General features: G+C 69.2%; 2 protein-coding genes across 2 annotated transcripts; one reads left to right on the top strand and one right to left on the bottom strand.

Annotated features, from left to right (window-relative positions):
* GPSM3 (G protein signaling modulator 3) lies at positions 1-6,248 on the top strand. Its single transcript, XM_077806959.1, has 6 exons — positions 1-122; positions 711-934; positions 1,042-1,225; positions 2,059-2,251; positions 4,956-5,103; positions 6,198-6,248. Exons 2-6 carry the CDS (start codon positions 905-907, stop codon positions 6,246-6,248), a joined length of 606 nt encoding a protein of 201 aa, XP_077663085.1. The 5' UTR covers positions 1-122; positions 711-904.
* Positions 5,808-27,401, bottom strand: NOTCH4 (notch receptor 4). Its single transcript, XM_077806958.1, is given in 30 exon segments — positions 5,808-6,676; positions 7,201-7,298; positions 7,500-7,647; positions 8,876-9,100; positions 9,810-9,870; positions 9,954-9,986; positions 9,988-10,175; positions 10,389-10,593; positions 10,878-11,125; positions 11,128-11,251; positions 11,640-12,070; positions 12,180-12,283; positions 12,376-12,514; positions 12,627-12,811; positions 13,036-13,189; positions 13,303-13,391; positions 13,613-13,765; positions 14,142-14,287; positions 14,363-14,676; positions 14,909-15,127; positions 15,129-15,251; positions 18,715-18,721; positions 19,439-19,604; positions 20,762-20,964; positions 20,966-20,996; positions 21,386-21,508; positions 22,288-22,626; positions 23,346-23,614; positions 23,730-23,805; positions 27,362-27,401. Coding segments are annotated over 30 exon segments (4,941 nt in total). The 3' UTR covers positions 5,808-6,376.
* Between the last annotated feature and the right edge of the window lie 158 nt (positions 27,402-27,559).

Genomic DNA, 27,559 nt, shown 5'->3' with positions numbered 1-27,559 from the left:
GCCAGGGCCCCAAACGGGGCGCAGCAGAGGGGCCAGCCGGGAGCTGCTGTGAGGGGGGTCTTGGGGAGCGGCAGGGGGGCCGGGTGCTCCCCTGGCTGCCCAGGGCAGGTGGGTAGGAACAGGTGGGTTTGGGGCAATGGGGGTCACAGGTGGGGGAGGGGGGTGACAGGGAGGTCAAGGGGGAGGGAAGGGGAGGGGGAGGGGGGGTCTCATGGTGGGGGGCCAGAGGGGGTGCTGGTGCCGAGGGGCCGGTTACACCTCGTCGGGCGAGGCCAGCTTCCGGCCTCCTCGGGGCTCCCGGCCTGCCCTGCCCCCCCCCCACCTGCCCCACTCTCCTCTCCCCTAGACTTAGGCCTCTCCCATCCCCCATCTTCTTCCCCGCCCCCAGACCTCCCCCCATTTCCTCTTCTGGCTGGGGCAGGAGCAGGGTCTGGTGGTGGGATTTGGGGAGCCCATGAAGAACCCCCCTTTGCTCTGCCCCCCAAGATCCCAGGGATGCCACCCAGAGCCGAGGGGGGCAAGGTGGGGGCAAATGACCCCCCCAAGGGGGGACGGGGGCAGCTGGAGAGAGATGGGACTGGCCCCCGCCGAGGTGAGTGCCCCCCCCTGCTGGGCCCCCCAGCACAGATCTCCAGTGCCCCCCCAGGGGGCTGTGGGTTGGGCACCCCCATATCTCTGCCCCCCACATCTCTGCCCCCTTCCTGTTCCAGGCCATGACTAGTTTGGAGAGTGAGGGGGCGGCAGGGGACAACACCCAGCCGGCCCCCCCCCAGCCCAGTATCCTTGGGGGGCTTGGCCCCCACGACCGACCCCCTGGTGCCCCCAGACGAGGCCGCTGCAGGAAGGGACCCTGGGGGCATCCCAGCGGGACGGGACCGGACTAGCAGCAACCCCCCTGCCCCGGATGGATGTGACCCCCCCCACACTGACAGAGGTGAGGAATGGAACCCAGGCGTCCTGGCGCCTGGACCCCCTGCTCTACCCCCCCCCCCCCCGCGCCGGGCAGGGAACCCAGGCGTCCTGACGCCGCTCTCCCCCCAGGCCGAGCCCCTGGACCCCTTCGACCGGGAGCGTCTCTTCGACCTGCTCTTCCGCTCCCAGAGCCGGCGGCTGAATGAGCAGCGCTGTCCCCTGCCCGGCCTGCGGGGGGCGCCCCGCCACGACCCCGCCCGGCCCTGGCGCTCGCTGCCCGGGACCCCCACCGAGGGCCTGCTGGGGGGAGCAGGTAAGGGACCCCGACCCCCTCCGGCCTCTCCTGTGCGCGACTCCTCCCCCAACCCCCTGCCCCCCAACCCCTCCCCTTTGCCCCTGCCCTGGCCCCCTCTCCTCTGCCCCCCAACCCCTCATCTCCTCCGGCCCCCTGCCCAAACCCCCCCTCTGTCCCCAAACCCCTCGCCTCCCCCAGCCCCCCAACCCCTCCCCTAGCCCCCCGAACTCTGCCCCCTCCCCTCCCCTCCTGCCCCCAACTCTTCCCTCAGCCCCTCCCCCCTCTCTTCTGCCTGACCTCCCAGGCCCCAGACCCCCCCAGGCCCCCAGACCGTCCCTTCTGCCCCTCCCCCAGCTCCCTACCCCTCTGCCCCCAACCCCTCCCCTGACCTCCAACCCCTCCCCTCTGCCTCCCGACTCACTGCCTCCAACCTCTCCCGTCCCCCTACTCCTCTGCCTGCCCTATGGCCCCCATCCCCTTCCCCCTTTGCCCCTCTCAGCTCCCCTCATCCTGCCCCCCCATTCCCCATCCTCCTTCCTCTTACCCCCACCACTTCCATCCCTCTGCCTGCCCTATGGCCCCCAGCCCCTTCCCCCTTTGCCGCTCTCAGCTCCCCTCATCCTGCCCCCCATTCCGCATCCTCTTCCCTCTTACCCCCACCACTTCCATCCCTCTGCCAGCCATATGGGGGGCACAGGTGTGGGGCACTGTCCAGCTGGGGGATGCAGCGCAGGGGGTGAAGTGGGGGAGGTGGGGCTGGGGGGGTACAGCCAGGGGTGAAGTGGGGGAGGTGCAGCCGGGGGGGGCATCGGGGGCACCGTACAGCCACGTCTAACCCCCTGGCCCCCCAGGGAAGTTCTACTCGCTCACCTCGCTGCAGGCTGAGCAGTTCTTCGAGCTGGTGGCCACGGCCCAGGCCCGGCGGCTGGACGACCAGCGGGCCGACTTCACGGGGGACCCCGGGGCCGAGGAGGGGGCTGAGGGGGCCCCCAGAGCCCCCCGACCAGGGGGGAGGAGCTGTACAGCACCATCCTCACCCACCAGGTAAGGGGTGGCCCCACGGGACCCCCACCCCCAAGTCCTGCCTGACCCACCAGTCCCTGAGATACCCCCCCATAACCCTCCCTTGAGACCCCCAAGATCATAGAAGATCACGGTTGGAAGGGACCTCAGGAGGTTTTGTCCGACCCCCTCCTCAGAGCAGGACCAATCCCCAACTAAATCATCCCAGCCAGGGCTTTGTCAAGCCTGACCTTAAAAACCTCTAAGGAAGGAGATTCCACCACCTCCCTAGGCAACGCATTCCAGTGTTTCACCACCCTCCTCGTGATATTTTCCTAATAGCCAACCTAGACCTCCCCCACTGCAACTTGAGACCATCACTCCTTGTTCTGTTATCTGTTACCACTGAGAACAGTCTAGATCCATCCTCTCCGGAACCACCTCTCAGATAGTTGAAAGCAGCTATCAAATCCCCCCTCATTCTTCTCTTCTGCAGACTAAACAATCCCAGCTCCCTCAGCCTCTCCTCATAAGTCATGTGCTCCAGACCCCTAATCAATTTTGTTGCCCTCCAGTGGACGTTTTCCAATTTTTCCACATCCTTCTTGTAGTGTGGGGCCCAAAACTGGACACAGTACTCCAGATGAGGCCTCACCAATGTCGAATAGAGGGGAACGATCACGTCCCTCGATCTGCTCGCTATGCCCCTACGTATACAGCCCAAAATGCCATTGGCCTTCTTGGCAACAAGGGCACACTGCTGACTCCTATCCAGCTTCTCGTCCACTGTCACCCCTAGGTCCTTTTCCGCAGAACTGCTGCCTAGCCATTCGGCCCCTAGTCTGTAGCGGTGCATTGGGTTCTTCCGTCCTAAGTGCAGGACCCTGCACTTATCCTTATTGAACCTCATCAGATTTCTTTTGGCCCAGTCCTCCAATTTGTCTAGGTCCCTCTGTACCCTATCCCTGCCCTCCAGCGTATCTACCACTCCTCCCAGTTTAGTGTCATCTGCAGACTTGCTGAGGGTGCAATCCACACCATCCTCCAGATCATTTATGAAGATATTGAACAAAACCGGCCCCAGGACCGATCCCTGGGCACTCCACTTGACACCGGCTGCCAACTAGACATGGAGCCATTGATCACTACCCGTTGAGCCCGACAATCTAGCCAGCTTTCTACCCACCTTATAGTGCATTCATCCAGCCCATACTTCTTTAACTTGCTGACGAGAATACTGTGGGAGACCGTGTCAAAAGCTTTGCTAAAGTCAAGGAACAACACGTCCACCGCTTTCCCCTCATCCACAGAACCAGTTATCTCGTCATAAAAGGCGATTAGATTAGTCAGGCATGACCTTCCCTTGGTGAATCCATGCTGGCTGTTCCTGATCACTTTCCTCTCCTCTAAGTGCTTCACAATTGATTCCTTCAGGACCTGCTCCATGATTTTTCCAGGGACTGAGGTGAGGCTGACTGGCCTGTAGTTCCCAGGATCCTCCTTCTTCCCTTTTTTAAAGATTGGCACGACATTAGCCTTTTTCCAGTCATCCGGGACTTCCCCGGTTCGCCACGAGTTTTCAAAGATAATGGCCAATGGCTCTGCAATCACAGCTGCCAATTCCTTCAGCACTCTCGGATGCAACTCGTCCGGCCCCACAGACTTGTGCACGTCCAGCTTTTCTAAATAGTCCCTAACCACCTCTATCTCCACAGAGGGCTGGCCATCTACTCCCCATGTTGTGATGCCCAGCGCAGCAGTCTGGGAGCTGACCTTCTTCGTGAAGACAGAAGGCAAAAAAAAAGCATTGAGTACATTAGCTTTTTCCACATCCTCTGTCACTAGGTTGCCTCCCTCATTCAGTAAGGGGCCCACACTTTCCTTGGCTTTCTTCTTGTTGCCAACATACCTGAAGAAACCCTTCTTGTTACTCTTAACATCTCTCGCTAGCTGCAGCTCCAGGTGCGATTTGGCCCTCCTGATTTCATTCCTACATGCCCGAGCAATATTTTTATACTCTTCCCTGGTCATATGTCCAACCTTCCACTTCTTGTAAGCTTCTTTTTTATGTTTAAGATCCGCTAGGATTTCACCGTTAAGCCAAGCCGGTCGCCTGCCATATTTACTATTCTTTCGACTCATCGGGATGGTTTGTCCCTGTAACCTCAACAGGGATTCCTTGAAATACAGCCAGCTCTCCTGGACTCCTTTCCCCTTCATGTTAGTCCCCCAGGGGATCCTACCCATCCGTTCCCTGAGGGAGTCGAAGTCTGCTTTCCTGAGGTCCAGGGTCCGTATCCTGCTGCTTACCTTTCTTCCCTGTGTCAGGATCCTGAACTCAACCAACTCATGGTCACTGCCTCCCAGGTTCCCATCCACTTTTGCTTCCCCCACTAATTCTAATTTCTTCCTGCCCCTCAAAACGGGTTCGTTAAAATCCAGCCAGTCCTCCCGGACACCGGCCCCCCAGGGATCCCGCCCAGCAGGTCCCTGAGGGGGGGGCAAAGTCAGCTTGGCTGAACTCCAGAGATCCCCCAAGACCCGCCCTGTCACCCCCAGACCCCACATAGCCCCCCCAGAGATCCCCCAAGACCCGCCCTGTCACCCCCAGACCCCACATAGCCCCCCCAGAGCCCCATCCATGACCCCTGACAGGCCCCCCACATCCCCCCCTGCAGACCCTAGCCCTGCCCACAGCCCCCTGAGCCCCCTCCGCTGCAGACACTAACCCCCCGTCCCCCCCCAGAGCCAGCGGCTGGAGGAGCAGCGCAGCGACCCCCCCATCCCACTGGGGGCCCAGGAGCTCTTCGACCTGCTGCTGCGGGTGCAGGGGGGACGCATGGAGGAGCAGCGCTCAGAGCCCCCCACTGCCCTGCTGCCCCACCCCTGCTGAGGCCCCCCCCCCGATGGGCAGGGGAAGGGGGGGGCCGAGACCAGGCCCAGCTTGCTGCAGGAATAGGGGAGACAGCAGCTGAAACTGGGGGCAGGGGCTCGTTCCGACCCCACCCCATTGACAGCTGAGAAGGAACACAACTCGCTGCAGAAATGGGGGTGTCCCCCCCCCAGGAAGCCCTGACTGATGCCGCTGGCTGAGATGGGCCCCAACTTGCTGCAGGAATTGAGGGGGGCCTGGAGAGCTCAGCTGAGAACAGAGGGCTCGGTGCATGGAAGGGGGACCCCAGCCACGTCCCCCCCACCCACAGCAACGATCAGGGGCTGAGACCAGGCCGAACTCGCTGCAGGAATGGGGAACCCCCGCACCCCGCTGTGTTGGGGCATCCAGGCTGAGACCAGACACGACTCATGACGCCCCCAGTGGGTCTGGAGTGGGGAAAGACCAAAGATTGGGGGTCCTGCCCCCCACCAGAGCCACCCCAGGTGGGGGATGGGGGCCAGAGACTCTGCGTTTTGAGCCTAATTCCTGATGTTTGTGAAAAAGTAAAAAACCTGCAGGGGCAAAGGGGGTGATGGCGTGTGACCGGGGGCGGGAGCCAGGACTCCTGAGTGTAATTTGGGGTGTGGACTGGGCAGCGGCTCCCTGTGCCTCAGTTTCCCCCCTCTGTCCCCTCCCCCCCCGAGATTTTATCCCAGCCAGAGACAGAGGCATCAGATGACTTTATTCTCCAGCAGCGGGGAGAGTGTGGGGTGTGTGTGTGTATAAATATGGGGCGGAGGCAGGGGAGACAGAGGGGTTGGTGCCGGGGGGGTCACCCCCCACCACTCCCTCTGTGCCATGCGGGGTTGCAAAGCCCTGCCTCTTTCTGCTCCATGACATCACAAAGCCATGTGTGTGACATCATCAGTTCCTGGGTGTGTGACATCACTTCCTGCCTGCCGTCCTTTTCCATTGGGCGCTATCACAGCCTGTTAATGATGTCAGAGCCCCATGGCTTCCAGTCTCCCGGGTGACATCATTTCCTGTCTGTCGGGTTGCACGTTGTGACATCACTGTCTTCCACGTGACATCATTTCTGCTCTGCGACATCAGCATCCCGTGGGCGTCACCACGCCAGTGTGTGACCTCACGTCCTGTCTCTGACACCATCCTCTGGCGCTCGCTTCCGCCCACCTGGTGATGTCACTGCCCGGCACGGCCACGCCCCTGCGCTGTCCAATCTGAGCCACCGCTCCCAGCAGCCCCCTCCCCGGCAGCGCATGGGGGCGGAGTCACTGCACCATGGCGCCGTCCAATTGGCCGGGAGCCCAGGGCCGGCGGGCCGGGGAGGGGCGGGGCACCAGGCAGGGGGCGGGTGGCTCCGGCTGCTCCGGGAGGGGGCGGAGCCGGGGGGGGCCCGGGCGGGGGTCGTCCAGCAGGCAGAGCAGGTCGTGGTGGGCGCGGGCCAGGGCGGCGTCGCGGGGCAGGTGCCCCAGCTCGTCCGGGAGCTGCCGGCTCGCCCGGTGCCGGAGCAGGAGCCGTGCCACGTCCGCGCTGCCCTCCCGGGCCGCCAGGAACAGCGGGGTCTGCCCCTGCGGGCACGGGGGGGTCAGGACGCCGGACGCCTGGGAGGGGGTGGGGGCTGGTGGGTTAGAGCGGGGGGGGGCTGGGAGCCAGGACGCCTGGGTTCCCTCCCCGGCCCTGGGAGGGGAGTGGGGGCTGGTGGGTTAGAGCAGGGGGGGCTGGGAGCCAGGACGCCTGGGTTCTCTCCCCGGCCCTGGGAGGGGAGTGGGGGCTGGTGGGTTAGAGCAGGGGGGGCTGGGAGCCAGGACGCCTGGATTCCCTCCCCGGCCCTGGGAGGGGAGTGGGGGCTGGTGGGTTAGAGCAGGGGGGGGCTGGGAGCCAGGACGCCTGGGTTGCCTCCCCGGCCCTGGGAGGGGAGTGGGGGCTGGTGGGTTAGAGCGGGGGGCTAGGAGCCAGGACACCTGGGTTCCCTCCCCGGCCCTGGGAGGGCAGTGGGGGCTGGTGGGTTACAGCGGGGGTCTAGGAGCCAGTTCTCCTGGGCTCTCCCCGGGCTGTGCTAACGGAGGACCCCCCCCAGTCCCGGCCCCATTACCCGGTTGTCCTGGGCATCCTTGCTGGCGCCGCTCCGGAGCAGGGCGAGGGCAGCCCGGGCGTTATTCACAGCCGCAGCCCAGTGCAGGGCGGTCTTCCCTGCCGGGCGAGGTGGGGGTAAGACAGCAGACCCAGGACCCCCGGCCGGCCCGTCTCCCCCCGCCCAGCCCAGCCCCCCTGGCGCCCCCCCGGCGTCCCCAGCCCCCCCGGCGTCCCCTGGCTGGCCCCGTCCCCTCCCCGACGCCCCCTGCTGGCCCCCGTCCCCTCCCCCAGCCCATCCCCCCGGCGCCCCCTGCTGACCCCACTTGTCGGCGGCGTTGACGGCCGCCCCGCCCTGCAGCAGCTCCTCCGCCCCGCTCTCCACCGCCAGGCGCGCGGCCAGGATCAGGGGGGTGGCACCGTCGGTCATCCGGGCATCCAGGTCCGTCTGCCGGCAGCGAATCAGGATCTGGGGGAGGGATGGGGCGTGGGACATTAGGGGCGGGGCCTCCAGCCCCATGCCCCGCCCCCTTGCCCCATGTGGTGTGGCGTGCCATGGAGCAGCCATCTTGTGTTGCCCTGCACCCCGATGCTTCCAGCTGGCCCCCCACGCCCGAGCCAGGGCCCCCTGGGATCTGCCCCCCATCCAGAACTTCACACTTGATTTCTGCCGTGGGAACAGTGGGATGTACCGGAGTGGGGGGGCTGCGGGTTTGGGACTGGGGGCCTGTGACGAAGTGGGACTGTTCTTACTGTTTCCTCTGAATAGTGTGGGGGTGCCTCAGTTTCCCCTAGGCAGTTCTCCAGTCTCTAGGGGGTGGGATATGGGTGTATGATCGTTGCAGAGCCCTAGAGGGCAAGTGTGTGCAGGGGTCTGGACACAGAGAATGGCCGACACCCTGTTTCCTGGCACCTGATGGCCTGGGCCCTTCCCCCCTGCAAGGTGAGAGCTGAAGGGTTGGAGAACAAACGAATCAGGTGCCCTCCTGGCCCGGGAAAGGGACAAAGCCCAGAGCAGGGCAGGGCTGGAGAGAGTTTCAGTTTGGGGCTGGCTGGGGATGAGGAGTGAAGGGCAGACGGGGTTGTCTGGCTCACTGCCCCCCAAAAAGGACCCAGCTGAGGGGTCCCGTTCTCTGCACCTGCAAGCTCTGTGTTAGACCATGTTCCTGTCGTCTAATAAACCTTCTGTTTTCCCGGCTGGCTGAGAGTCCCGTCTGACTGCGGAGTTGGGGGGCAGGACCCTCTGGCTTCCCCAGGACCCCGCCTGGGCGGACTCGCTGTGGGAAGCGCAGGGAGGGGCAGAGGAGGCTGAATGCTCTGGGGTCAGACCCAGGAAGGTGGAGCCGGGTGAGCTGTGTGTCCTGCAGACAGGCTGCTCCCCGAGAGGAGACTGCCCCAGAGTCCTGCCCGGCTTTGTAGGGAGCAGGTCCAGAGCATCGCCCAGGGACGCCGTGACGGGGCCATCTGGGAGGGGGAGGTTAGGGGGTTGTGGCCAGATGCTGCAGCGGGTTGCAGCAGCCATCAGTAGGGCTCAGAGTGAACAGCCCAGCTGGGAGGGTGGAGGACAAAGTGGCAACAGCCAACTCTCTGCAGGGCTAGACAGGGACCCCCCCACTGTCCCCCAAGTCCCTGTCTCTCCCCAGATCCCCCAATTCCTGTCCCCACCTCCCCCCACGCTCAGCGCCCTCCCCCCGTACCTGGCAGGCCCCGAGGGCGTCGGCCGCGATGGCACTGTGCAGGGGGCTGCGCCCCGCCCGGTCCCGCGCGTTGGGGTCGGCGCCGGCGTCCAGGAGGCTGCGGACGGCACCAGCCCGGGCAAAGCGGGCGGCCAGGTGCAGGGCCGTCTCCCCCCGTCGCGTCCGTCTGGGAGTCCAGCCGCGCCCCCTGCCCCAGCAGCTCCCCCACGGCACCCCCCGTGCACACTGCTGCCATCAGCGGCGTCACCCCCATCTGCCGTGGGGGCGGAGAGACAAGCATCAGGGTGGGGGGCGGGACTTCCCCCTTTCTCTGCCTGCCCTGGGCCGGGGTTTCCTGTTTTCCCACTTCCTGTGGGCGGCACTTCCCCCTCTCACCCAACTTCTTGCCATGGGGGGCGGGACTTCCCCCTTTCACCCACTTCCGGCAGGGCAGGAATTCCCATGCCTAGTGGGCGGAACTTCCTTCTTTCCTCTGGCTCCTGTGGGTGGAACTTCCTGTGGGCAGGACATCCCCCTGTCATCTAACTCCCCAGGCTGTACTGGCTCTGTGTATGTTTGGGGATACAGGGAGGGGGGACCCCGCCCAGCCCCTCACCTGGCCCCCTGGCGTTGAGGTCCCGCCCCTCGGGGTCCTCGTCCTGGGGCGGGGTCGGCATGATGCATTGTGGGATGGGAGCCCCAGCGCCAAGGTGCTTGGGTGTCCATTGCCGGCAGTCCTGGTCCGGGGGGGGGGGCGTCGGCCTGGCAGGAGGGGGATGGGGATTAACGGACCCCCAAAGGAGGCCCCCAAGTGTTACCACCTCCCCAGGCAGCCCCCGCCTTTGGGGCTCCCAGCCCCTCCCTCTGGGCAATGCCCCCCAACTTCTCACTGCGAAGGGACGGGTCCCCGCTTGGCTCCCCAGGGTCCCCGGCCCAGCCAGGGGCACCCCGATACCTTGATTTGCTGAGGGGTCGGCTGCCCGTCGTCCTCGAACTCGGGCTCCAGCTTCAGAGGCCTGGGGAGGAGAAGTGGGGTGAGCGTCCCAGCCTGGTCCCCCCGGGGGCACCGTGGGGCGGGGCGGGTCGCGGTGTCACTCACTTCAGCCCGATGGCGTCCTCCCCGACGGGGGTCCCGGCGGCGCCGGGCGTTGGGGTCCCGGGGGCGGGCGAACCCCGCGGGGAACCAGAGCGCCCCCTGTTTCCTCATCCCCCGACGGCGCAGCTGGACCCCGACCACGGCCCCCAGGGCCAGCGCCAGCCCCCCCCGCGAGCAGGCTGCCGAGCAGGGGCCAGGGCAGCCGGGGGGCGGAGGCCAGGGAGTCTGGGAAACAGAGAGGCAGGGGGTGAAACGGGGGGGCAGGCTGCCCCCCAATAATGGATCCCCTCCACCCCCGCTATTGGGACCCCTTCCCAACCTGGCCCTGCTGCCCAGACCCCTCCCTGACCCCCCCCGGCCTGCACCTCCCTCATCGCCCGCCCCCCGCCCCGCCGGTATCCCTCCCCGATCCCCCGCAGCCTGTGCTCCCCACATCACCTGTCCCCCACTGCCCTGACCCCTCCCCAGGCCCCCCTTACCGCTGCTGGCCTCTTCGACCCACACGGCGGCCAGGGGGTGGGGGGTCAGCGCCCCCAGAGCGTTGGAGGCGGCCAGGGCCCCCAGGAACCGCCGGGCGCCCTCGGGGGTTGTCAGGCAGCGCCCGGCGCAGCGGGACCCATCCAACACCAGGAACACGACGGACCTGGGGGGGCAGCACGGGGTCAGGCTGGGTCCGTGGGGGGGGCTCCTGGGGGGCAGCTGGAACGGGAGGTTTGGGGGGGCAGGGTCCCCGCCCCAGTGGGGTCTGTCTCCCCTGGGGGTGAGGTCTGTGTTGGGGCAGGATGTTGATTGGGGGATCGGAAGTGGGGTGGTTGGGGGGGGTCTCTCCTGATGGTGTCTCTCTCCCCTGGTGGGGTCGGCGGGTCCCCGGGGTTGGTTGGGGGTTCAGAGGGTGGGGGGATTTGAGGGGCAGGCGGTCTCACTCACCCGATGGCGTCTGTCTCCCCCTCCTGACCGGCTGCGGTGGGTGCGGGGTCCGGAGCAGGGCGGGGGGGCCCCAGGGGGGGCCGCCAGCCAGAGCTGTTCCCCCCGCCTGGCCCCTCACGCCCCGTGTAGGGGTACAGCCTGGCCCGGCCCTGGGGGTCACGCCGGGGGCTCAGCCCCACACGCAGGGCCAGCGCCAGGGCGTAGAGCAGGCCGGGCAGGGCTGGGGGGGGGCAGGGCGGCCGCCAGCCCCAGGGTCGCACCCTCCCCCCCCGGGGCGCAGTCCCCCCCCGTCCCAGCCGCACTGGGGGGACAGGCAGCCCCGGTCGCAGTGTCCGTTGGCAAAATGGTCGTGGCAGTAGCGGGCGTAGGCCGGGCTGGGGGCAGAGACACGGGTTGGGGGGTACCCTGGAGAGCCCCCCCTGGATCCTCCCAGATTCCCCCCTAATCCACCCTCCACAGCCCCCCCGGTCACACCTGGAAACACCCCCTGAACCTCCAATCACCCTCATAGCCCCCCAGATCCCCCACACAGATCCCCCAATGTTCCCCCACCCTGCAGCCCCCCCACTGCCCCCCCAGATCCACCCACTCCCCAGCCCCCCCAATGAGACCCCCCCATCCCAGACCCCCAGCTGCCCACCCCACCAGCGAGTCCTAGCTCAGAGCCGGCGTCCCTGTGGGGGCCAGGCCCCTGCCCCATTCCCCGCCCCCTGAGCCAGCAGGTCCTGCCCTGGCCCGGTGCCCCCCGGACGCCCCCCTCACCTGCAGGTGGCCGGGGGCCGGCAGTCGTACCCGTCGAAGAGACAGGCCTCGCTGTCGCACGGGGGCTGGCAGCGCCCGTCGCGGAAGCCCGGCTGGCACAGCTCCGGTGCCGGGCACCCTGCCCAGGGGTCCAGCACCCCCAGCGAGCAGTCGCCCCCGTCCCAGGCGCTGGAGGGGGAGCTGCAGGCTGGGTGGCAGACGCCGTCCCCCGCCAGCTCTCTGCAGGGCTCCCCCGCCCCAGGCAGGGGGCAGGCCGAGCCGCCGGGGGGGCAGGGAGACGGGGGGCGGGGCTGGAGGCAGTCAGGGCCCCCGTAGCCCCCTGGGCAGAGGCAGCGGGGACCAGCCGGGTGCTGGACACACACCCCTTCGTGGTGGCAGTAGTGGGATCCGCAGGGGGGCAGCTGGAGGTCACAGGTGGCACCGCTGTAACCCTGGGGGGGCGCAGAAAGGAGGTGGGGGTCAGATGGATATGAGGAAAGGGACCCAGGCGTCCGGGTAAGGGAGAGTGGGGAAAGGACCCAGGAGTCCGGGGGAGCTCACCGGAGGGCAGCGACAGGTGAAGTTGGAGGGGGTGCTGCCCGTCTCAGCACAGGTCCCCCCATTGGCACATGGGCAGCTGTCAATCACTGACTCACCCCTGGACCCTGGCAGGGGGGCACGGGAGGGTTAGAACAGGCCCTCTCAGTGCCCCCCCACCCCCATCGACCCCTCCCCCATCCTGCCCTCGCCCCCTTACCGTGAGCGCCAGGGGGGCCGGCGCAGTGGGGGCCGGCGGGGCGCTGGCTGCAGGTGCCCCCGTTCTGGCAGGGCTGGGGCTGGCAGGGGCCCCCCGGCACCGGCTCGGAGCAGTTCACCCCGTGTTGCCCAGGCAGGCACTGCAGTGGGGGGAGAGGCTGGGGGTCAGCCCAGGCTGGGTCCCCCACCTCCCCAGGGCAGGGCGAGGGACCCGGCGTCCGGGCAGGGACCCCGGTGTCCGGGGGAGCTCACCTGGCAGACGTAGCCCCCGGGCCGGGCCAGGCAGGTGGCCCCATGTTCACAGGGGTCCGGTTGGCACCGATCGGCCTCCTCGCGGCAGGATGGGCCGCCCCAGCCTGGGGGACAGGCGCAGCGTGGGGCCCCCCCCCCGTCCACGCAGCGCCCCCCATTCCCGCACAGATCCTCCAGCCGCACCCCTGGGAGCAGAGCAGGGCAATGAGCCCCCGGACGGAGCTGCCCCCCGCAGGGCCCCCCCTTTGCCCCCCACTTCCCCACCCCTCCCCATGTTCCTGCTATCCCACTCCCCCGGCGTCCCCTACTCCCCCTCCCCCACTACCCCCATTTCTTCTCCTTGAACCCCCAGACCTCCTGCCCCCCCACTCCTCCCCCCGCTCTCCCTCCCCACCCACCCCGTAGGCACCTCGTCTCTGGGCGGCCGCCTGGCAGGGGCTCTGCGGCTCCTGGCATAGGGGACCCCCCCAGGCTGGGGGGCAGCGGCAGCGGGGTGGGGAAGGGCCGCCCAGCTGGCAGCGCCCCCCGTTCTGGCATGGGGGGCAGCGGGGGGGCAGCGGCGTCTGGGGGAGAGAGAGACCGTCAGGGAGAACCCCCAGCCCCGCAGAGGGGAGACCCTGTACCCCCCCTCCCCTGCCTCCTCCCCCCAGTCTGTGCCCCGCCCCGTGGCCCTCACCTGGCAGCGCTCCCCACTGAACCCCGGGGGGCAGAGGCAGGTGAAGGCTCCGGCCCCATCCAGGCAGGACCCGCCGTTCCTGCAGGGATCTGGGGGAGAGATGGGGTCAGCGCCACGAGCCCCACACGGTGCCCCCGGCCCCACGCCCCCAGCCCCGAGACCCACCACCCCCTCCCAGTACAAGCCTCCCTGACCCCTACCCCTGAGACCCCCCATCCCAAGACCCCCCTCCCCCTTGGCCCCACCCCCCCAGTCCTGAGACCGCCCCGTCCCTTGCCCCCCCAGTATCAGCCCGCCCCCCCCCACTCACTGGGGACGCACTGGTCCAGGTCGCTCTCACAACGCTCCCCGCTGAACCCCGGGGGGCAGAGGCAGAGGTATCCAGCGGGGCTGTTCTGGCAGGTGCCCCCATTCTGACACGGCCCCCCCCGGCACCTGTCCAGCTCCTCCTCGCACATCACACCTGGGGGGCAGAGACAGTGGGGGGCCCAGGGCTGGGTTAGCAGGGGCTGCGGGTCAGGAGGGGGGGCACCGGCAGAGCTGGGGGGGGCTGCATGTCGGGAGGGGGGGCTGCTGGTCAGGAGGGGGGGCACCGGCGGGGCTGAGGGGGGGCTGCGTGTTGGGGGGGCACCGGCAGGGCTGGGGGGGGCTGCGGGTCGGGAGGGGCTCCGGCGGGGCTGCTGGGGGGGCTGCGGGTCAGGAGGGGGGGCACCGGCAGGGCTGGGGGGGTGCGGGTCGGGAGGGGGGGGCACCGGCAGGGCTGGGGGGGGGGCTGCGGGTTGGGAGGGGGGGCACCGGCAGGGCTGGGGGGGTGCGGGTCAGGAGGGGGGCACCGTTACCTGTGAACCCCTGGGGGCAGGTGCAGTTGTAGCTGGGGGGCTGGGGCTGGCAGGTCGCCCCCGGGGGGCAGGGCCCCGAATTGCAGGGGTCGATCTCGGCCGAGCAGTCCCGGCCCGTCCAGCCGGGGGCGCAGACGCACAGAGAGCTGCGTGGGGCAGGGGGGCAGGGTCAGTCTGAGGCTCCGGCCCCCCCCGCCCCCCGCCCCCCGGCCCCCCCTTACCCCTGCGGGTGGCTGTGGCAGGTGCCCTGGGCGCAGGGCCGCTGGCTGCAGGCGTCGCTCCAGGGGGCGCAGTCGGGGCCCGTGGAGCCCGGGGGGCAGAGGCAGGAGAAGCCGCCCGCGACCTCCAGGCAGGTGCCCCCCAGGCAGGGGTCACTGGCGCAGGCTCCCAGCTCCTCCAGGCAGCGCGGCCCCTCGAACCCTGGGGCAACTGTGGGGTCAGGGAGGCTCCTGCCCATTCCCTCCAGCCCCTCTCCCATGTCCCCCAGGGGAGTCGCCCAAATCTGCCCCCCATGCCAGAGTCCCCTGCCCCACTTCTAATGTCCCCCAACAGAGACAGATCCCCCAAATCCCAGTCCATGCCCAGCCCCCCAATTCCTGGCCCATGCCCAGCCCCCCCGAGACAGCCCCCAGCCTCGCAATTCCCAATCCACGCTCAGCCCCCCGAGACAGCCCCCCAAATCCCCGGTCTATGCCCAGCCCCCCCGAGACAGCTCCCAGCCCCCCAAATCCTGGTCAATACCCAGCCCCGCCATGACAGCCCCCAGCCTCCCCCCAGTCCATGGCCAGTCCCCGCTGGGCCCCTCGGGGCGTCTCACCGGGGGGGCAGAGGCAGCGGAAGGCCCCCGCCCCGGCCTGGCAGCGCCCCCCGTTCCCACAGGGGTGACTGGCGCAGGCGTCCACCTCTCGCTCGCACGTGGGCCCCTCGAAGCCGGGGGGGCAGAGGCACTGGAAGTGGCCCAGCAGGTCCAGGCAGGGCGCCCCCCCGCTGGCAGGGCTGGGTCAGGCACTCGTTCAGGTCGTCTTCGCACCGGGAGCCCGTGTAGCCGGCCGGGCAGCGGCACCGGAAGGAGCCCACGGCGTTCTCACAGCGCCCCCCGTGCTCGCACGGCTCCGCCCCTGCGGGAGGGGCAGGGCAGGGGGCTGGACTCGGGGGGCCGACACGGCGACGCCACGCGAGGAACCCGCCCGGACCCGGGGGGCCACGCACGGGGGGGCCAGGCACCGACACGCGAGGAACCCGCCCGGACCCGGGGGGGCCACGCACGGGGGGGCCAGGCACCGACACGCGAGGAACACGCCCGGACCCGGGGGGGCCACGCACGGGGGGGCCAGGCACCGACACGCGAGGAACACGCCCGGACCCGGGGGGGCCACGCACGGGGGGGCCACGCACCGACACGCGAGGAACACGCCCGGACCCGGGGGGGCCACGCACGGGGGGGCCACGCACCGACACGCGAGGAACACGCCCGGACCCGGGGGGGGGCCACGCACGGGGGGGCCAGGCACCGACACGCGAGGAACACGCCCGGACCCGGGGGGGCCACGCACGGGGGGGCCACGCACCGACACGCGAGGAACACGCCCGGACCCGGGGGGGCCACACACGGCGGGGCCAGGCACCGACACGCGAGGAACACGCCCGGACCCGGGGGGCCACGCACGGGGGGGCCACGCACCGACACGCGAGGAACCCGCCCGGACCCGGGGGGCCACGCACGGGGGGGCCAGGCACCGACACGCGAGGAACACGCCCGGACCCGGGGGGGCCACGCACGGGGGGGCCAGGCACCGACACGCGAGGAACCCGCCCGGACCCGGGGGGGCCACGCACGGGGGGGCCAGGCACCGACACGCGAGGAACACGCCCGGACCCGGGGGGGCCACGCACGGGGGGGGCCAGGCACCGACACGCGAGGAACCTGCCCGGACCCGGGGGGGCCACGCACGGGGGGGCCAGGCACCGACACGCGAGGAACACGCCCGGACCCGGGGGGCCACGCACGGGGGGGCCAGGCACCGACACGCGAGGAACACGCCCGGACCCGGGGGGCCACGCTCCGACACGCGAGGAACCCGCCCAGACTCGGGGGGCCACACACGGGGGGGCCATGCACCGACACGCGAGGAACACGCCCGGACCCGGGGGGGCCACGCACGGGGGGGCCAGGCACCGACACGCGAGGAACACGCCCGGACCCGGGGGGGCCACGCACCGACACGCGAGGAACCTGCCCGGACCCGGGGGGCCACGCTCCGACACGCGAGGAACACACCCGGACCAGGGGGGGCCACACACGGGGGGGCCAGGCACCGACACACGAGGAACACGCCCGGACCCGAGGGGGCCACGCACGGGGGGGCCACGCACCGACACGCGAGGAACACGCCCGGACCCGGGGGGGCCACGCACGGGGGGGCCACGCACCAACACGCGAGGAACACGCCCGGACCCGGGGGGCCACGCTCCGACACGCGAGGAACACGCCCGGACCCGGGGGGGCCAGACACCGACACGCGAGGAACCCGCCCGGACCCGGGGGGGCCAGGCACCGACACGCGAGGAACCCGCCCGGACTCGGGGGGGCCAGGCACCGACACGCGAGGAACACACCCGGACCCTGGGGGGCCACGCACCGACACGCGAGGAACCCGCCCGGACCCGGGGGGGCCACGCTCCGACACGCAAGGAACCCGCCCAGACCCGGGGGGCCACGCACCGACACGCGAGGAACACGCCCAGACCCGGGGGGCCACGCACGGGGGGGCCACGCACCGACACACGAGGAACCTGCCCGGACCCGGGGGGCCACGCACCGACACGCGATGAACCCGCCCGGACCCGGGGGGGCCACGCACGGGGGGGCCACGCACTGACACGCGAGGAACACGCCCGGACCCGGGGGGGCCACGCACGGGGGGGGCCAAGCACAGACACGCGAGGAACACGCCCGGACCCGGGGGGCCACGCACGGGGGGGCCACGCACCGACACGCGAGGAACACGCCCGGACCCGGGGGGGCCACGCACAGGGGGGCCACGCACCGACACGCGAGGAACACGCCCGGACTTGGGGGGGCCACGCACCGACACACGATGAACCCGCCCGGACTTGGGGGGCCACGCACCGACACGCGATGAACCCGCCCGGACTCGGGGGGGCCACGCACCGACACGCGAGGAACCTGCCCGGACCCGGGGGGCCACGCACCGACACGCGATGAACCCGCCCGGACTCGGGGGGGCCACGCACCGACACGCGAGGAACACGCCTGGACTTGGGGGGGGCCACGCACCGACACGCGATGAACCCGCCCGGACTCGGGGGGCCACGCACCGACACGCGAGGAACATGCCCGGACTCGGGGGGGCCACGCACCGACACGCGAGGAACCTGCCCGGACCCGGGGGGCCACGCACCGACACGCAATGAACCCGCCCGGACCCGGGGGGCCACGCACCGACACGCGAGGAACACGCCCGGACTCGGGGGGCCACGCACGGGGGGGGCCAGGCACCGACACGCGAGGAACCCGCCCAGACTCCGGGGGGCCAGGCACCAACACGCGAGGAACACGCCCGGACTCGGGGGGGCCACGCACCGACACGCGAGGAACCCGCCCGGACCCGGGGGGGCCACGCACTGACACGCGAGGAACTCCCCCGGACCCGGGGGGGCCACGCACCGACACGCGAGCAACACGCCCGGACTCGGGGGGGCCACAGCACCGACATGCGAGGAACCCACCCGGACCCGGGGGGGCCACGCACCGACACGCGAGGAACACGCCCGGACTCGGGGGGCCAGGCACCGACACGCGAGGAACCCGCCCGGACCCGGGGGGCCACGCTCCGACACACGAGGAACCCGCCCGGACCCGGGGGGCCACGCACCGACATGCGAGGAACACGCCCGGACTCGGGGGTCCACGCACTGACACGCGATGAACCCGCCCGGACCCGGGGGGGCCACACACCGACACGCGATGAACACGCCCTGACCCGGGGGAGCCAGGCAGCGACATGCGAGGAACCCGCCCGGACCCGGGGGGGCCACGCACCGACACGCGAGGAACCCGCCCGGACCCAGGGGGGCCACACACCGACACGTGAGGAACACGCCCGGACCCAGGGGAGCCAGGCAGCGACACGCAAGGAACCCGCCCGGACCCGGGGGGGCCACACACCGACACGCGATGAACACGCCCTGACCCAGGGGAGCCAGGCAGCGACACGCAAGGAACCCGCCCGGACCCGGGGGGGCCACACACCAACACGTGAGGAACACGTGTAGACAACACACATAGACACACATGGAGGATATGCCCAGACATGCAATGCACACACACCGTCATGTGATGCACATGAAGAGACACACAAACAACACAAACATGCATGTCCAGGCTGTGACGAAGCGGGACTGTTCTGAATGTTTCCTCTGAATACTGTAGGGGTGCCTCAGTTTCCCCTAGGCATCTCTTATGTCTGTAGGGGGTGGGATAAGGGGGTGTCATTGTTGCAGAGCAAAGGGCCAGGGGACAGAAATGGCCGACACCCTGTTTCCTGGCCACCGATGGCCTGGGCCCTTCCCCCTGCGAGGTGAGAGCTAAAGTGTTGGAGAACAAAGGAATCCGGTGCCCTCCTGGCCCGGGAAAGGGACAAAGCCCAGAGCAGGGCGGGGCTGGAGGGAGTTTCAGTTTGGGGCTGGCTGGGGACATGGAGTGAAGGGCAGATGGGGTGTCTGGCTCCCTGCCCCCCAAAATGGACCCAGCTGAGGGGTCCCGTTCTCTGCACCTACAAGCTCTGTGTTAGACCATGTTCCTGTCGTCTAATAAACCTCTGTTTCCCCGGCTGGCTGAGAGTCCCGTCTGACTGCGGAGTTGGGGGGCAGGACGCTCTGGCCCCCCAGGACCCCGCCCGGGCGGACTGGCTGTGGGAAGCGTAGGGAGGGGCAGGGGAGGCTGGAGGCTCCGGGTCAGACCCAGGAAGGTGGAGCCGGCTGAGCTGTGTGCCCTGGGGACAGGCTGCGCCCAGAGAGGGGGCTCCCCTGGAGTCCTGCCCGGCTCCGCGGGGGACCCCGTGACCCGGGGCAGCGGCAGAGCCGGGGGGCTGGGGGTCAGGAGTGAGGGGCAGTTCCCGAGCACGGCCCGGTGACCCCGTCGCACGCACAGACACACGCGATGGGGCGTAAGCGTGCAAAGCACACGCAGCCACGGGGAGACAAGGCCCGTGCCCGGCCACGCGCTCAGCGAGAGCCAGCGGCCCCCCCGCAGCGCAACGGCCCCCCGGCCCCGCCCCCACGCACCCCTCTGGCACTCGTCCAGGTCCTGCCGGCAGGTGGGCCCGGTGTAGCCCGGCTGGCACACGCAGACGGCCGAGCCCGTCAGGGGGTTGGTGTCGCACGAGGCCTCCGCGTGGCAGGGGCTGCTCAGGCAGGCGTCCCTCAGGTGGCACAGGAGCCCTGGGGGCACAGGCGGGGTGAGACGCCCCCACCCAGAGCCAGCCGCACCCCGATCGGGGCCGGCGCCCCCACAGGGGCCAGGTCCCTGCCCCGTCCCCCGCCCCCCTGCCCCAGCCCGTCCCAGGGCCCTGCCCCGTCCCCCGCCCCCCTGCCCCAGCCAGTCCCCGCCCTGGGGCCGGGGGGAACCAGCGCCCCCCACAGGGGCCAGGTCCCTGCCCCGTTCCCCACCCCGCTGAGCCAGCCCGTCCCAGGGCCCTGCCCCGTCCCCCGCCCCCCCCGCCCCAGCCAGTCCCAGGCCCCGGCCCCGGCCCCGGCCCCGTCCCCCGCCCCCCTGCCCCAGCCAGTCCCAGGCCCCGGCCCCGGCCCCCGGCCCCCTGCCCCAGCCCGTCCCAGGCCCCGGCCCCGTCCCCCGCCCCCTGCCCCAGCCAGTCCCAGGGCCCTGCCCCGGCCCCCGCCCCCTGCCCCAGCCAGTCCCAGGCCCCGGCCCCGGCCCCCGCCCCCTGCCCCAGCCAGTCCCAGGTCCCTGCCCCGTCCCCCGCCCCCCTGCCCCAGCCCGTCCCAGGGCTCTGCCCCGTCCCCCGCCCCCCCGCCCCAGCCAGTCCCAGGGCCCTGCCCCGTCCCCCGCCCCCCTGCCCCAGCCAGTCCCAGGGCCCTGCCCCGTCCCCCACCCCCCTGCCCCAGCCAGTCCCAGGTCCCTGCCCCGTCCCCCACCCCCCTGCCCCAGCCAGTCCCAGGTCCCTGCCCCGTTCCCCGCCCCCCTGCCCCAGCCAGTCCCAGGGCCCTGCCCCGTCCCCCGCCCCCCTGCCCCAGCCAGTCCCAGGGCCCTGCCCCGTCCCCCGCCCCCCTGCCCCAGCCAGTCCCAGGGCCCTGCCCCGTCCCCCACCCCCCTGCCCCAGCCAGTCCCAGGTCCCTGCCCCGTCCCCCGCCCCCCTGCCCCAGCCAGTCCCAGGTCCCTGCCCCGTTCCCCGCCCCCCTGCCCCAGCCAGTCCCAGGGCCCTGCCCCGTTCCCCGCCCCCCTGCCCCAGCCAGTCCCCGCCCTGGGGCCGGGGGGAACCAGCGCCTCCCACAGGGGCCAGGCCCCTGCCCCGTTCCCCGTCCCCCTGCCCCGCCCCCCGCCCCAGCCAGTCCCAGGCCCCGGCCCCGGCCCCCGGCCCCACCTGTGCGCCCCGGGGGGCACTGGCAGAGGAAGGTGCCCACGCGGTCCAGGCAGGTGGCCCCGGGGTGGCAGGTGGCCGAGACGCAGTCGTCCACGTTGTGGCTGCAGCTGGCCCCCGACCAGCCGTTGACGCAGACGCAGCGGAAACCCCCGGGCAGGTTGTGGCAGGTGCCGCCGTGGTGGCAGGGGGGGGGCCCGCGCCAGGCACTCGTCCTCGTCCCCCGAGCAGTCCCAGCCTGCGGGGCAGGGCGTCAGGACCCCGGGGTTCCCTCCCAGCCCCCCAGGGGAGGGGGGCCTAGGGGTTAGAGTGGGGGCAGGGGGGAGCCAGGACGCCTGGGTTCTCTCCCTGGCTCTGGGGGAGGAGTGGGGCCTGGTGCTTAGAGCTGGGGGCAGAAGGGGGCTGGGAACCAGGACGCCTGGGTTCTCTCCCTGGCTCTGGGGGAGGAGTGGGGCCTGGTGCTTAGAGCTGGGGGCGGAAGGGGGCTGGGAGCCAGGACGCCTGGGTTCTCTCCCTGGCTCTGCAAGAGGAGTGGGGCCTGGTGGTTAGAGCGGGGGGGGGGGAGGGGGCTGGGAGCCAGGACGCCTGGGTTCTGTCCCCAGTAAGGGCTGTGGGGGCCCTACTCACCCATCCAGCCCGGGGGGCAGAGGCAGGAGTATGTCCCCACCCCGTCCTGGCAGGCCCCCCCGTTCCGGCAGTGATGCCCCATGCAGTCGTCGGGGTTCACCTCGCACCGCGGCCCCGTGTACCCTGGGGGGGACAGAAAGACGCCCCCGGGGGGGTAATTCAGCCGCAGTCGCTCCCCCGCAGCGGGCAGCCATGTTGGGACCCAGGGTGGAGGGGCTGGGGAGGTCGGCCACCTTGGAGACTGGCCTCTGGGGGAGCCTGCTGACCCCCCTCCGAGTCCCCCCCCATTCCCAGTGCCCCCAGGAAAGGGTCTGGTCCCAATGAGCCCCCTCCCGTACCGGCCCCACAGCCATAACAGCCAGAAACAGGGGGCCAAACCGGGACGGGCCAGTGGGGGGGGAGGGGGGCCCTGGCGGCCATCTTGACTGGCGGCCCCCGACCCACCTCCCTCTGCCCAGCCCCCGCTCAGCCCCTGCCACACCTCCCCGGCCCCCGCCCCATTGCCCCCTGCCCCGGACACCCAACCCCCAACCCCAGCCCAGCCCCGCCCCCTACCCAGGCCCCGCCCCACCGCCCCCTGCCCCAGCCCCCACCCCCCACCCCCCGCCCCACTGCCCCCTGCCTGACCCCCAACGCCAGCCCAGCCCCGCCCCCTACCCCCGCCCTGGCCCCCGACCGCAGCCCAGCCTCCGCCCCACCGCCCCCTGCCTGACCCCCAACCCCAGCCCAGCCCCACCCTCTACCCAGCCCCCGCCCCACCGCCCCCTGCCCAGCCCCACCCTCTACCCAGCCCCCGCCCCACCGCCCCCGGCCCCCTACCCCAGCCCCCACCACCTACCCCAGCCCCTGGTCCCCACCCCCACTCCCCACCCCCCCAGCCCCTCCCCCGGCCCGGCCCCCACCTGGCGGGCACAGGCAGGCGTGGTAGCCGCCGGGCAGGGGGTGGCAGGCCCCGCCGTGCAGACACAGCCGGGCGGGGCAGGGCCCGGCGCGGAGCTGGCAGCGGGGGCCGGAGACGCCGGGGGGGCAGAGGCAGCGGAAGGAGCCCAGGCTGTTGAGGCAGGTGCCCCCGTTGGTGCAGGGCCCGGGGTCCCGGTAGCACTCGTTGACGTCGTGCTGGCAGGCGTGGCCGTCGAAGCCGGGCGGGCATCGGCACACGATGTGTGGGTAGGTGAGCAGGCAGGTGCCCCCGTTGGCACAGGGGTTGGTGGGGCAGAAATCCATCAGCTGGCAGTTCTCACCTGGACGGGGCCCCGCGTCAGAGCCGGGGGAGAACCCAGGCGTCCGGGCTCCCGGCCCCCCGGCTCTAACCCCCCCGCTCGCTCCCCTCCTCGAGCTGGGGAGAGAACCCAGGAGTCCGGGCTCCCGGCCCCCCTGCTCTAACCCACCAGGCCCCACTCCTCTCCCAGAGCCGGCAGAGAACCCAGGAGTCCGGGCTCCCGGCCCCCCTGCTCTAACCCACCAGGCCCCACTCCTCTCCCAGAGGCGGCAGAGAACCCAGGCGTCCAGGCTCCCAGCCCCCCCTGCTCTAACCCACCACAACCACTCCCACTCCCACTCCCCTCCCTGAGCTGGGGAGAGAACCCAGGAGTCCTGGCTCCCAGCTCCCCCGCTCCAACCCACCACCCTCGCTCCCCTCCCAGAGCCGGGGAGAGAACCCAGGAGTCCTGGCTCCCAGCCCCCTGCTCTAACCCACCAGCCCCCACTCCCCTCCCAGAGCCGGCAGAGAACCCAGTCATCCGGGCTCCAACCCACCACCCCCGCTCCCCTCCCAGAGCTGGGGAGAGAACCCAGGAGTCCTGGCTTGCAGTCCCCACTGCTCTAACCCACCACCCCCACTCCCCTCCCCGAGCTGGGGGTAGAACCCAGGAGTCCTGGCTCCAGGCCCCCCTGCTCTAACCCACTAGCCCCCACTCCCCTCCCCGAGCTGGGGGAAGAACCCAGGCGTCCGGGCACCTACCTGTCCATCCTTCCATGCACAAGCACCGGTACTGGGCGCTGGGCAGGCGCTGGCAGGTGCCACGTTTCTGGCAGGGCGAGGGGAAGCAGGGGTCGCCCACGGCCCCCTGGCACTCATCCCCGGTGAACCCTGGGGGGCAGGAGCAGGTGTAGGTGGGGGGCACCGAGGGGTGGAAGAGCCGGGGGAAGCAGGTGCCCCCATTCCAGCAGCGCCCGGGGCGGCACGGGTCCTGGAACTGGCATGACTCCCCCACAAAGCTGGGGGGGCACCTAGGGAGACAGAACCCAGGAGTTCGGTGATGAGGGAGGATGCTCAGCCCCCCAATTTTCCCTCTCCCCAAAACCCACCAATCAGCTCCCTCCCTCTGGGGTCCCCTGAACTCACAGGCAGGAGTGGCTCCCATCGGGGTGTGCCAGGCAGGTGCCCCCATTTGTGCAGGGATCCCGGGCGCAGGTCAGACCTGGGTGGGGGGTGGACAGGCAGACAGGGGGGTCAGATCACCCACAGACACAGAGACCCCATCTCCCCGGCCCTCCACCCCTACCCCAGAGCCCTGCCTGTACCTTGCCTGGGGTCCTTATCGCAAGATAATCCCCCAGTACAGACGCCCCCATCCCGGGATAAAGCAGCCTATCCCCCTTTAGCTCCTGCCCCCCAAGACGGGGGAATCTCCTCTCCAGCACAATCCCAGACCGGGGCCCAGTGGGGACGGTACCAGCCGGCCCCACCATGGGCACAGAGAACCCAGGAGTCCTGCCAGGCAGGGGGGCAGCTGCCCGGAGGGGGGGTCAAGCATTTCTGTGAATTGCGTTTCCAGTTGTAGATGGGATGAAATGGTGGAATATTGGGTGTGACGTAGCCCAGGACAGCGTCCGGCTGGGTGCGTTTCTCGTATCTCGCACGCCACGGGGCCGAGCGCGGAACTCGCGGCGTTTACCGGGCGGTTGCAAGGTCGTACCCAGGACACGGCCACATGAAAACAGCCCTGGGGTTTATACAGCCGTGGCACCCTCTACTGAAATGGTATCGAGAGATTCCCGTGTAAAGACGCCGTGAGACCGATTTAATATTGTAATATGAACCTTGTTTGAAACGTAATTGTACACGCACACTGGATTGCGCTATGGTATACCGCCAATAGTCGGGTCAGTATTTTAGGGTATCAGCCACAGTCCTCACCCGAACAGATACACCGATTCGGCGTTATCGAGCTATCAGCGTCGATATGGTATCAGGGTCACATGGAGGGCACTATATCAGACCACACGAATATTCAAATTGGTACGACTACATCACATGGAATGTCAAATATAGAATTTTAAAATTATAGAATCACAGACTATCAGGGTTTGGAGGGACCCCAGGAAGGTCATCTCCTCCCACCCCCTGCTCAAAGCAGGACCAGTCCCCAATGTTTGCCCCAGATCCCTAAATGGCCCCCTCAAGGATTGAACTCGCAACCCTGGGTTTAGCAGGCCGATGCTCAAACCACTGAGCTATTCTATTTACTATTTCGATATATTTTACTTGTGGAACAGTTATTCCATTTAATATTTGTTCGAACAGACAGTAAGTATAATAGTCTATTCAATATTTTAAAATACAAATACATACACATAGGATGCAGCCGATGCAGTGAGCTGTAGCCCACGAAAGCGGATGCTCAGATAAATGGGTTCGTCTCTAAGGTGCCACGAGTCCTCCTGCTCTTTTTGCGGATACAGACTCACAGGGCTGCTGCTCTGACACCTGAGAGCTGTCAGTCCAGCGTAGCGTGACGCTGGCTCGTTTACACGGCTGCTAGCAGTGGCGGTCTCTAGGCCGCGTAAACCAAAGCGAAGTGACGCCCCGTGAGCACAGGGACACGACACGGTTTTCCCCGAGCGAAAGGAGCAGTTGGAAACAGCCTGCCAGGCCTTTCCTGGCCGCCACGGCCCTGCCCCCAACCCCCATCCCATCCCCAGCGTTTGCGTTTCGAGGAATCTGCTTTTCTGTTCCCCAGCTGCAGCCCAAAGCCGGGGGAGCATGAGCGGTCACAACCCCATGGGCCCATTAGTGCATCGAGTCTGACCTGCTGTACGGCCCAGGCCTGAGAACGCCCCCCCTGCTGCTCCCCCCCCCACAGACACACACAGCCCCCAAACCAACGCCAGCTCCTTGGGCACAGGGCTGGCTGCGAGCAGGCACGGGGGATTTCGCAGCCAGGAACTCACCTGGGAAACAGGACTTGGTGACATTTCTTCTCCTGGAAACCACCCAAGGATTTGGCCACCGCTGGGCCGCCCCCCACACTTGCAAAAGGCCCCTTTATCCTGGGACAAGGGTCCCACACGTGCAACTGTCCCAGGAGAGCAAAACTGGGAGGCCACGTGAGGACAAGGCCAGAGTTTAGCTGCCGGACACGGTCCTTTGCCTCCGGCCCGTGTTGCCAGCATCCATTACCCCCCTGGCACCTCCTCAAAACCCCCCCCATGCTCGGGAGAAGCGCCCCAGGTGTTTCCAGGATTGCCCCTCGCCTGGGCAGCTGGGAAAGGCGCCCGGGTGCTCAGCGCATGGCCAGCAGCCTGGCTCCAGGGACTCAGGATCAGCCTGGATGTCCCGGGATTTGGTCCCTCGAGGTGGCAGCTCTCACCATCCGACGGGGGGGGGGGCCCCCACAGGTACCATGACCCAGCATTAGAACAGCACTTTAATAACACAAGGAGGTCTGGCTCCCGGGACTCAGCCACTGGCCAAGTCACTCCTCTGTGCCTCAGTTTCCCCACCTGGAGACTGGGTAGAATGAGCCCCACTTCCATTATAAAGTGCTCGGAGCTGTATGGACAGAGATCCCCGGTGCTTTACAAAGGTCGGCAGCATCTTAATCCCCATTGCCCGGATGGGGAAATTGAGGCACAGGGTGGGGAAAGGGACTTTACCAAGGTCACCCAGCAGGGCAGTGGCAGAGCTGGGGATGGAACCCAGGAGTCCTGGCTCCCAGCCCCTCCCCCCAGCTCTAACCCACCAGCCCCCACTCCCCTCCCAGAGCCAGGAGAGAACCCAGGACTCCTGACACCCTGGGCACTCCAGCCCCCCCTAATTAAACAGCACTAATTACCCCCCCCATTGCCTTTAATCCTCTTGCTGCCCCCAGCACCCATTACCTGGCATCAGTTTCCCCTCCCTCGCCCAGCTTGTCACCGGCTCCCTCTGCCCATTAATTAACCTCAGTTCCTTCATTGCTATTAATTCCCTCACCCCCCTCCCCACCCGTGCAATCAGATTCCCACCCATCAGTTCTTTCATTTGCATTCAGTAATTGGCAATAATTGCAGGCGGGCACATGGGCACACCGCGCCCTGCCGCTACTGGGCACCGATTCCACCCCCTGCTCACGAACGGGCACCAATCATCATCCTCCCCCACCCCAGAGCCTTTATTGATCCAATCCGGCATCAGCCTGGGCCTAATCTCCCCCCTCCCCACCCAACACCCTCACTCCCCCGCCCGCATCCCACCCCCCCCAGTTCCTGTTGTTTTCCTGTTGTTCCGGACTCTGTGACTCTGTCCCGGCGGCATCCGCCCTCGGGGAGGGGTTCCGGGGGGGGCGGCGCTGAGCGTGAGAATCAGTCGGGGGGGGGAACCGACGCCCCCACTACACACACATGCGGTGCCAGCTGGGTACCCCCCCCCACACACACACCATGCCAGCCGGGTACCCCCCCACACACACACACCATGCCAGCCGGGTACCCCCCCCCACACACCATGCCAGCCGGGTACCCCCCACACACACACACACACCATGCCAGCCGGGTACCCCCCCCACACACACCATGCCAGCCGGGTACCCCCCCACACACACACACACACCATGCCAGCCAGGTACACCAGGTACACACCCACACACACGCACACAATGATGCCAGCCAGGAACACACATACCCTCAGACACACCCCCCCCGGGTGCCAGCCGGGCCCACCCGCAGGCAGCCGGTGCCCACCCAGCCAGGGGGCTCCCGGGGCCCCCCCCGTACCTCGGGCCAGCGGCAGCAGCAGCAGCAGCAGCGGCCCCATCCCTGAGCCCGGCGCCCGGAGCCCCCGGAGCCCCCGGCCCCGAGCCCGGCCCCCGCCCGGCCATTGTCCGGAGCTTCCTGAGCCCACAATGCGGGGCGGGGAGGGACCCGCCTCCTTCCTCCCCCAGCCCGACACGCCCGGGAGCACCCTGCCCCCAC

This window comes from Eretmochelys imbricata, unplaced genomic scaffold (assembly GCF_965152235.1).
Source record: "Eretmochelys imbricata isolate rEreImb1 unplaced genomic scaffold, rEreImb1.hap1 Scaffold_41, whole genome shotgun sequence".
NCBI classification, from domain to species: Eukaryota; Metazoa; Chordata; order Testudines; family Cheloniidae; genus Eretmochelys; species Eretmochelys imbricata.
Note: the sequence above shows the minus strand (reverse complement) of the source record. Positions and strands in the feature narration are given on the sequence as shown.